Consider the following 12,244-nt stretch of genomic DNA (forward strand, 5'->3'; position numbering starts at 1 on the left):
AGACAGCACCAAGCAGGACTTGGCATCCACAGCTTACGTCCCCACCTAATACAGTTGAAGTCAGAAGTTTACATACACTTAGGTTGGAGTCATTTTTCAACCACTCCACAAGTTTCTTGTTAACAAGCTATAGTTTTGGCAAGTTGGTTAGGACATCTACTTTGTGCATGACACACGTCATTTTTCCAACAATTGTTTACAGACAGATTATTTAACTTATAATTCACTGTAATCACAATTCCAGTGGGTCAGAAGTTTACATACACTAAGTTGACTGTGCCTTTAAACAGCTTGGAAAATTCCAGAAAATTATGTCATGGCTTTAGAAGCTTCTGATAGGCTAACTGACATCATTTGAGTCAATTGGAGGTGTACCTGTGATGTATTTCAAGGCCTACCTTCAAACTCGGTGCCTCTTTGCTTGACATAATGGGAAAATCAAAAAGAAATCAGACAAGACCTCAGAAAACAATTGTAGACCTCCACAAGTCTGGTTCATCCTTGGGAGCAATTTCCAAACGCCTGAAGGTACCACCTTCATCTGTACAACCAATAGTATGCAAGTATAAACACCATGGGAACACGCAGCTGTCATACTGCTCAGGAAGGAGACGCGTTCTGTCTCCTAGAGATGAACGTACTTTGGTGAAAAAAATTGCAAATCAATCACAGAACAGCAAAGGACCCTGTGAAGATGCTGGAGGAAACCGGTACAAAAGTATCTATATCCATAGTAAAACGAGTCCTATATTGACATAACCTGAAAGGTCGCTCAGGAAGGATGAAGCCTCTGCTCCAAAACTGCCATAAAAAAAGCCAAACTACGGTTTGCAACTGCACATGGGGACAAAGATCGTACTTTTTGGAGAAATGTCCTCTGGTCTGATGAAACAAAAATAGAACAGTTTGGCCATAATGACCATCGTTATGTTTGGAGGAAAAAGGGGGATGCTTGCAAGCCGAAGAACACCATCCCAACTGTGAAGCACGGGGGTGGCAGCATCATGTTGTGGGGGTGCTTTGCTGCAGGAGGGACTGGTGCACTTCACAAAATAGATGGCCTCATGAGGAAGGAAAATTATGTGGATATATTGAAGCAACATCTCAAGATATCAGTCAGGAAGTTAAAGCTTGGTCGCAAATGGGTCTTCCAAATGGACAATGACCCCGAGCATACTTCCAAACTTCCAAAAATGGCTTAAGGACAACAATGTCAAGGTATTGGAGTGGCCATCACAAAGCCCTGACCTCAATCCTATAGAAAATGTGTGGGCAGAACTAAAAAAGTGTGTGCAAGCAAGGAGGCCGACAAACCTGACTCAGTTACACCAGCTCTGTCAGGAAGAATGGGCTAAAAGTCACCCAACTTATTGTGGGAAGCTTGTGGAAGGCTACCCAAAACGTTTGACCCAAGTTAAACAATTTAAAGGCAATGCTACCAAATACTAATTGAGTGTATGTAAACTTCTGACCCACTGGGAATGTGATGAAAGGAATAAAAGCTAAAATAAATCATTCTCTCTACTATTATTCTGACATTTCACATTCTTAAAATAATGTGATGATCCTAACTGACCTTAGACAGGGATTTTTTTACTAGGATTACATGTCAGGAATTGTGAAAAATGTAGTTTAAATGTATTTGGCTAAGGTGTATGGGAACTTCCGACTTCAACTGTATAGCCCCACCTAATATATCCCCGACACAAAGACAGTCCTAATCTTCCCTGTATCAACATTGTGTCAGATCCTATCACTAATGTGATGATTGTTAACTTGTATGCGACCATCAACATGAATACATTAACAGAGAAACTTAAGTAAACAAAGAGGCGGGACTTAAAAATGCCTGCCATGGTGGCGGTTAAGGGCGCTGAACTGCAGCGCCAGCTGTGCCATCAGAGACTCTGGGTTCGCGCCCAGGCTCTGTTGTAACCGGCCGCGACCGGGAGGTCCGTGGGGCGACGCACAATTGGCCTAGCGTTGTCCGGGTTAGGGAGGGCTTGGCTGGCAGGGATGTCCTTGTCTCCTCGTGCACCAGCGACTCCTGTGGCGGGCTGGGCGCAGTGCGCGCTTACCAAGGTATATATATAGAAAATAATAATAATAATGCCTGCCATGCAGCATAAAGGAGACTGACTGGGGCTGTATCAAGGAGTTAACAGCCAATGTCCTAAGGAGCTCTCCAAAACAACTTGTTAGACCAGGACAATGACAGAACCTCTTAGCTACTGCAGCGGATACCATGAGACGTTACCAGATACCACAATGCTGTTGGATACAACACGATGCTATTGGATACGACACGATGCTACTGGATACTATACAATGTTACTGGATACTATACGATGTTACTGGATAAGACGTTACTGGATACTATACGATGTTACTGGATAAGACGTTACTGGATACTATACGATGTTACTGGATACTATACGATGTTACTGGATACTATAAGATGTTACTGGATACTATACGATGTTACTGGATACTATACGATGTTACTGGATAAGACGTTACTGGATACTATACGATGTTACTGGACACTATACGATGTTACTGGATACTATACAATGTTACTGGATACTATACGATGTTACTGGATACTATACGATGTTACTGGATACTATACGACGTTACTGGATACTATACGATGTTACTGGATACTATACGATGTTACTGGATACTATACGATGTTACTGGATACTATACGATGTTACTACGATGTTACTGGATAAGACGTTACTGGATACTATACGATGTTACTGGATAAGACGTTACCGGATACTATACGATGTTATTGGATACTATACGATGTTATTACGATGTTACTGGATAAGACGTTACTGGATACTATACGACGTTACTGGATACTATACGATGTTACTGGATACTATACGATGTTACAAGATAAGACGCTACCGGACACTATACGATGTTACTGGATAAGACGCTACCGGATACTATACGATGTTACTGGATAAGACGCTACTGGACACTATACGATGTTACTGGATAAGACGCTACTGGATACTATACGATGTTACTTGATAAGACGTTACCGGATACTATACGATGTTACTGGATAAGACGTTACCGGATACTATACGATGTTACTGGACAAGACGTTACTGGATACTATACGACGTTACTGGATACTATACGATGTTACTGGATACTATACAATGTTACTGGATGAGACGTTACTGGATACTATACGATGTTACTGGACACTATACGATGCTACTGGACACTATACGATGCTACTGGACACTATACGATGCTACTGGACACTATACGATGCTACTGGACACTATACGATGCTACTGGACAATATACGATGCTACTGGACACTATACGATGCTACTGGATACTATACGATGCTACTGGATAAGACACTACTGGACACTATACGATGTTATTGGATAAGATGTTACCGGATACTATACGATGTTACTGGATAAGACGCTACCGGATACTATACGACGTTACAGGATAAGACGTTACTGGATACTATACGACGTTACTGGATAAGACGTTACTGGATACTATACGATGATACCGGATACTATACGACGTTACAGGATAAGACGTTACTGGATACTATACGATGTTACTGGATACTATACAATGTTACTGGATACTATACAATGTTACTGGATAAGACGTTACTGGATACTATACGATGTTACTGGACACTATACGATGCTACTGGACACTATACGATGCTACTGGACACTATACGATGCTACTGGACACTATACGATGCTACTGGACACTATACGATGCTACTGGACAATATACGATGCTACTGGACACTATACGATGCTACTGGATACTATACGATGCTACTGGATAAGACACTACTGGACACTATACGATGTTACTGGATAAGACGCTACTGGACACTATACGATGTTACTGGATAAGATGTTACCGGATACTATACGATGTTACTGGATAAGACGCTACCGGATACTATACGACGTTACATGATAAGACGTTACTGGATACTATACGACGTTACTGGATACTATACGATGTTACTGGATACTATACAATGTTACTGGATAAGACGTTACTGGATACTATACAACGTTACTGGATACTATACGACGTTACTGGATACTATACGATGTTACTGGATACTATACGATGTTACTGGATACTATACAATGTTACTGGATACTATATGATGTTACTGGATAAGACGTTACTGGATACTATACAATGTTACTGGATAAGACGTTACCGGATACTATACGATGTTACTGGATAAGACGTTACCGGATACTATACGATGGTACTGGATAAGACGTTACTGGATACTATACGATGTTACTGGATAAGACGTTACCGGATACTATACGATGTTACTGGATAAGACGCTACTGGACACTATACGATGTTACAGGATAAGACGTTACCGGATACTATACGATGTTACTGGATAAGACGTTACTGGATACTATACGATGTTACTGGATACTATACAATGTTACTGGATAAGACGTTACCGGATACTATACGATGTTACTGGATAAGACGTTACCGGATACTATACGATGTTACTGGATAAGACGTTACTGGATACTATACGATGTTACTGGATACTATACGATGTTACTGGATAAGACGTTACCGGATACTATACAATGGTACTGGATAAGATGTTACTGGATACTATACAACGTTACTGGACACTATACGATGCTACTGGACACTATACGATGCTACTGGATACTATACAATGTTACTGGATACTATACGATGTTACTGGATAAGACGTTACCGGATACTATACTATGTTACTGGATAAGACGCTACTGGACACTATACGATGTTACTGGATAAGACGTTACTGGATACTATACGACGTTACTGGATACTATACGATGTTACTGGATACTATACGATGTTACTGGATACTATACGTTGTTACTGGATAAGACGTTACTGGATACTCTACGATGTTACTGGATACTATACGATGTTACTGGATACTATACGATGTTACTGGATACTATACGATGTTACTGGATACTATACAATGCTACTGGATACTATACGATGTTACTGGATACTATACGATGTTATTACGATGTTACTGGATAAGACGTTACTGGATACTATACGACGTTACTGGATACTATACGATGTTACTACGATGTTACTGGATAAGACGTTACTGGATACTATACGATGTTACTGGATACTATACGATGTTACAAGATAAGACGCTACTGGACACTATACGATGTTACTGGATAAGACGCTACCGGACACTATACGATGTTACTGGATAAGACGCTACCGGATACTATACGATGTTACTGGATAAGACGCTACTGGACACTATACGATGTTACTGGATAAGACGCTACTGGATACTATACGATGTTACTGGATAAGACGTTACCGGATACTATACGATGTTACTGGATAAGACGTTACCGGATACTATACGACGTTACTGGATACTATACGATGTTACTGGATACTATACAATGTTACTGGATAAGACGTTACTGGATACTATACGATGCTACTGGACACTATACGATGCTACTGGACACTATACGATGCTACTGGACAATATACGATGCTACTGGACACTATACGATGCTACTGGATACTATACGATGCTACTGGATAAGACACTACTGGACACTATACGATGTTACTGGATAAGACGCTACTGGACACTATACGATGTTACTGGATAAGATGTTACCGGATACTATACGATGTTACTGGATAAGACGCTACCGGATACTATACGACGTTACAGGATAAGACGTTACTGGATACTATACGATGTTACTGGATAAGACGTTACTGGATACTATACAATGTTACTGGATAAGACGTTACTGGATACTATACAACGTTACTGGATACTATACGATGTTACTGGATACTATACGATGTTACTGGATACTATACGATGTTACTGGATACTATACGATGTTACTGGATACTATACGATGTTACTGGATAAGACGTTACTGGATACTATACAATGTTACTGGATAAGACGTTACCGGATACTATACGATGTTACTGGATAAGACGTTACCGGATACTATACGATGTTACTGGATAAGACGTTACTGGATACTATACGATGTTACTGGATAAGACGCTACTGGACACTATACGATGTTACAGGATAAGACGTTACCGGATACTATACGATGTTACTGGATAAGACGCTACTGGACACTATACGATGTTACTGGATAAGACGTTACTGGATACTATACGATGTTACTGGATACTATACAATGTTACTGGATAAGACGTTACCGGATACTATACGATGTTACTGGATAAGACGTTACCGGATACTATACGATGTTACTGGATAAGACGTTACTGGATACTATACGACGTTACTAGATACTATACGATGTTACTGGATACTATGCGATGTTACTGGATACTATACGATGTTACTGGATACTATACGATGTTACTGGATACTATACGATGCTACTGGATACTATACGATGTTACTGGATAAGACACTACTGGACACTATACGATGTTACTGGATAAGACGCTACTGGACACTATACGATGTTACTGGATAAGACGTTACCGGATACTATACGATGTTACAGGATAAGACGTTACTGGATACTATACGACGTTACAGGATAAGACGTTACTGGATACTATACGATGTTACTGGATACTATACGATGATACTGGATACTATACAATGTTACTGGATAAGACGTTACTGGATACTATACGATGTTACTGGATACTATACAATGTTACTGGATAAGACGTTACTGGATACTATACGATGTTACTGGATAAGACGCTACTGGACACTATACGATGTTACTAGATACTATACGATGTTACTAGATACTATACGATGTTACTGGATAAGATGTTACTGAATACTATACGATTGTACTGGATAAGACGTTACTGGATACTATACAATGTTACTGGATACTATAAGATGTTAATTGGATGCTGTTATTTTCTGTGTGTAAATGAGAAGGATCTTACTGTTTCTTTCTCTCTCTGTGTGTTTTTGTGTGCGTTGACATGTACATAGCTGCGCTGGTGTGATGAGTGTGTGTGTGTGTGTGTGTGTGTGTGTCTTACTGGTGACAGCACTGGCGTTGTTGGGTGTGTCAGCTCTCAGGTACTGGGTGGTCTGGGTGGACGGCTGGGACAGGCCCTGGGAACTGCCACTGTCTGAAACACTGGAAGAGAGGAAGGGAGATAACAACAATACTCGTGATGAAAAGCAAGGAAGGAGGGGAGAGTGGGAGGAAGACAACAACACCTGCCACTTCACAAACATCATTATTAAAGGTAAACGCTACGTCTCTGCTCCGCTCCTATTGGCCACCTAAACACCTGCTCTGCTCCTATTGGCCACCTAAACACCTGCTCTGCTCCTATTGGCCACCTAAACACCTGCTCTGCTCCTATTGGACACCTAAACACCTGCTCTGCTCCTATTGGCCACCTAAACACCTGCTCTGCTCCTATTGGCCACCTAAACACCTGCTCTGCTCCTATTGGCCACCTAAACACCTGCTCTGCTCCTATTGGCCACCTAAACACCTGCTCTGCTCCTATTGACATCGCCCTGGAGTAACCCTGTTGTGTCTATAGACCATAGACTTAGTTAGACAACTCGTCGTTGTATTAAGACATTCAAATCACATGCAGGGCCATTGAGGACATCTCCAGTTTGAATAAGTCCATTTTTTCTTCTTCTTTAATGTGTTTGATTCTTTAATGTGTTTGATTCTTTAATGTGTTTGATTCTTTAATGTGTTTGATTCTTTAATGTGTTTGATTCTTTAATGTGTTTGTGTTTGATTAATGTGTGTCTTTACATGAAGAAAACATGTTCACATTACCAGGTACATTAATAACGGAGTAAACCTACTCTACCAGTATGCATTAAGCTGTTGAATCCTAATCAACCCATCCAATGTGAGTACATCTGTTGTTTAATACAGTAGATCAATACAGGTAGAGTACTCTAGCAGTAGTAGATCAATACAGGTAGAGTACTGTAGATCAATACAGGTAGAGTACTGTAGATCAATACAGGTAGAGTACTGTAGCAGTAGTAGATCAATACAGGTAGAGTACTGTAGATCAATACAGGTAGAGTACTGTAACAGTAGTAGATCAATACAGGTAGAGTACTGTAGATCAATACAGGTAGAGTACTGTAGATCAATGCAGGTAGAGTACTGTAGCAGTAGTAGATCAATACAGGTAGAGTACTGTAGATCAATACAGGTAGAGTACTGTAGATCAATACAGGTAGAGTACTGTAGCAGTAGTAGATCAATACAGGTAGAGTACAGTAGATCAATACAGGTAGAGTACTGTAGATCAATACAGGTAGAGTAGTGTAGCAGTAGTAGATCAATACAGGTAGAGTACTGTAGATCAATACAGGTAGAGTACTGTAGATCAATACAGGTAGAGTACTGTAGCAGTAGTAGATCAATACAGGTAGAGTACTGTAGATCAATACAGGTAGAGTACTGTAGCAGTAGTAGATCAATACAGGTAGAGTACTGTAGATCAATACAGGTAGAGTACTGTAGATCAATACAGGTAGAGTACTGTAGCAGTAGTAGATCAATACAGGTAGAGTAATGTAACAGTAGTAGATCAATACAGGTAGAGTACTGTAGATCAATGCAGGTAGAGTACTGTAGGAGTAGTAGATCAATACAGGTAGAGTACTGTAGATCAATACAGGTAGAGTACTGTAGGAGTAGTAGATCAATACAGGTAGAGTACTGTAGATCAATACAGGTAGAGTACTGTAGGAGTAGTAGATCAATACAGGTAGAGTACTGTAGATCAATACAGGTAGAGTACTGTAGATCAATGCAGATAGAGTACTGTAGGAGTAGTAGATCAATACAGGTAGAGTACTGTAACAGTAGTAGATCAATACAGGTAGAGTACTGTAGATCAATACAGGTAGAGTACTGTAGATCAATACAGGTAGAGTACTGTAACAGTAGTAGATCAATACAGGTAGAGTACTGTAGATCAATACAGGTAGAGTACTGTAGATCAATACAGGTAGAGTACTGTAGGAGTAGTAGATCAATACAGGTAGAGTACTGTAGATCAATGCAGGTAGAGTACTGTAGATCAATACAGGTAGAGTACTGTAACAGTAGTAGATCAATACAGGTAGAGTACTGTAGATGAATACAGGTAGAGTACTGTAACAGTAGTGAAGCTGCTGATGCTGAAATCCCTTGTTAGTAAACAGGCCAAATTAGCGTTCAATTTGCTAGGACTAGTCTGACAGACCTCCCTGGTCTAATTCTCTCTCTGGTCGGGACCTACTGTCTGCTCGTCCTTCATACAGACAGAGAACTCCCTGGTCTAATTCTCTCTCTGGTCGGGACCTACTGTCTGCTCGTCCTTCATACAGACAGAGAACTCCCTGGTCTAATTCTCTCTCTGGTCGGGACCTACTGTCTGCTCGTCCTTCATACAGACAGAGAACTCCCTGGTCTAATTCTCTCTCTGGTCGGGACCTACTGTCTGCTAGTCCTTCATACAGACAGAGAACTCCCTGGTCTAATTCTCTCTCTGGTCGGGACCTACTGTCTGCTCGTCCTTCATACAGACAGAGAACTCCCTGGTCTAATTCTCTCTCTGGTCAGGACCTACTGTCTGCTCGTCCTTCATACAGACAGAGAACCCCAGCGCTGCTGTTCAAGACAACGTTTCACTCAGTAAAACCTGTTTAGCATCGTCCTACTTAAAACAACAACAAGAGTTTGTCTGTTCACTGCAAAAATCTCACCAACAAGTCTGATCAAATCTAACAAACAGCATTAAAAACAACTCGATTTCTCTCAAATATTACATTAGATAGATCCCTGGCTGGCTGTGGGAGCATGTGAGACACTTTGTTCTGCTGTGTGAGAGAGAGAGAGAGAGTGAGAGAGAGAGTGAGAGAGGAAGAGACAGAGAGAGACAGACAGAGACAGAGAGAGAGAGAGAGAGAGAGAGAGAGAGAGAGAGAGAGAGAGAGAGAGAGAGAGAGAGAGAGAGAGAGAGAGAGAGAGAGAGAGAGAGAGAGAGAGAGAGAGAGAGAGAGAGAGAGAGAGAGAGAGAGAGAGAGAGAGAGAGAGAGAGAGAGAGAGAGAGAGAGAGAGAGAGACAGAGAGACAGAGAGAGGGGAGAAGAGAGGCAAGACAAACCAAGGATTCTTTTCAACAAGATAACACAGACTGAGTGACAAGGGGCTGATATGAATCTACCAAGATGGAAACCGTGGCAGAAAATATTAACTAGAACACAGCTTAGTATTAATTCAATAATCTAAAGTCCTAACACCTGACACCATCCCTTACGGTGTTAGGATGCTTCTCTCAGAGTACAAAGGACAACTGATCTAGGATCAAGTCCCCTTTCTGATCCATTAGGAGTTTAAAAAAAAGAAGGTCAAACTGATCCTACATCAGCACCCCTGTTGTTCTGATAACCAAACTAATACAGTGGTCTAGACACCTGGAGGGGACAGTTCATTTATTAGCTTCATAAACATTGAGCAGGTTTCAACTCGCTCTCTAAAATCTATCTAAGCACATATCTTTGCAAATATTAAAAGCCAAGCTGTGTTGGCTCACGAGGAACAACCCTAGGACTGGCATAATTAGCGTATAATGATGGTTATAAATGTAAAGAAAATATATATATATTGAAATAAATGAATATAATTGTGTATGAAAAGAACAGCGGACTGAATACGGACCCTGCCGGGCATTCATGTGGTTCAGTCTGTTTCTGCTGTAACACGGACATGAAACAAGCTTTTAGTAGCACACAAGCCCCTCCCTGCAGCAGCAATCCCCATAACCATCCTCTACCCCAATCCAAGCCCCTCCCTGCAGCAGCAATCCCCATAACCATACTCTACCCCAATCCAAGCCCCTCCCTGCAGCAGCAATCCCCATAACCATCCTCTACCCCAATCCAAGCCCCTCCCTGCAGCAGCAATCCCCATAACCATCCTCTACCCCAATCCAAGCCCCTCCCTGCAGCAGCAATCCCCATAACCATCCTCTACCACAATCCAAGCCCCTTCCTGCAGCAGCAATCCCCATAACCATCCTCTACCCCAATCCAAGCCCCTCCCTGCAGCAGCAATCCCCATAACCATCCTCTACCCCAATCCAAGCCCCTCCCTGCAGCAGCAATCCCCATAACCATCCTCTACCCCAATCCAAGCCCCTCCCTGCAGCAGCAATCCCCATAACCATCCTCTACCCCAATCCAAGCCCCTCCCTGCAGCAGCAATCCCCATAACCATACTCTACCCCAATCCAAGCCCCTCCCTGCAGCAGCAATCCCCATAACCATCCTCTACCCCAATCCAAGCCCCTCCCTGCAGCAGCAATCCCCATAACCATCCTCTACCCCAATCCAAGCCCCTCCCTGCAGCAGCAATCCCCATAACCATCCTCTACCACAATCCAAGCCCCTTCCTGCAGCAGCAATCCCCATAACCATCCTCTACCCCAATCCAAGCCCCTCCCTGCAGCAGCAATCCCCATAACCATCCTCTACCCCAATCCAAGCCCCTCCCTGCAACAGCAATCCCCATAACCATCCTCTACCCCAATCCAAGCCCCTCCCTGCAGCAGCAATCCCCATAACCATCCTCTACCCCAATCCAAGCCCCTCCCTGCAGCAGCAATCCCCATAACCATCCTCTACCCCAATCCAAGCCCCTCCCTGCAGCAGCACTTTCAGGAAGGAATGGAGGAGAGGAGAACATTTGCATTTTTTGTACTTTATTTTTTTAATAAAATATTTTTAAAAATTGTACTTTCCTCGTTCCTTACTGCTGCATATTAAGCATTCGAAAGGTATTCAGACCCCTTGACTTTTTTCACATTTTGTTACGTTCCAGCCTTATTCTAAAATGGATGAAATTATTTTTTCCCCACATCAATCTACACAATAATAATTTAGACATTTTTACACAAAACATAGAAAGACCTTATTTACTTCAGTATTCAGACCCTTTGCTATGAGACTCAAAATTGAGCTCAGGTAAATACTGTTTCCATTGATCATCCTTGAGATGTTTCTACAACTTGATTGGAGTCCACCTGTGGTAAATTCATTTGATTGGACATGATTTGGAAAGGCACACACCTGTCTATATAAGGTACCACAGTAGACAGTGCATGTCAGAGCAGAA

The 12,244-nt window shown here is 41.8% G+C and overlaps 1 protein-coding gene across 5 annotated transcripts in view; it reads right to left on the minus strand.

Moving 5' to 3' along the window:
- Positions 1–12,244, minus strand: part of LOC139414767 (tyrosine-protein kinase RYK-like) — a 146,765-nt gene that overhangs the window by 59,228 nt on the left and 75,293 nt on the right. For all 5 annotated transcript variants that reach the window (XR_011634910.1, XR_011634911.1, XR_011634912.1 and 2 more), the window contains exon 7: positions 7,132–7,232. Coding sequence is in view for 1 of the 5 variants with exons in the window: in XM_071162435.1 (XP_071018536.1) it covers positions 7,132–7,232 (101 nt within the window). In the remaining 4 variants the exon portion in view is untranslated. The remainder of the gene's footprint in view (positions 1–7,131; positions 7,233–12,244) is intronic.

Source organism: Oncorhynchus clarkii, chromosome 1 (genome assembly GCF_045791955.1).
Source record: "Oncorhynchus clarkii lewisi isolate Uvic-CL-2024 chromosome 1, UVic_Ocla_1.0, whole genome shotgun sequence".
Classification (NCBI taxonomy): Eukaryota; Metazoa; Chordata; class Actinopteri; order Salmoniformes; family Salmonidae; genus Oncorhynchus; species Oncorhynchus clarkii.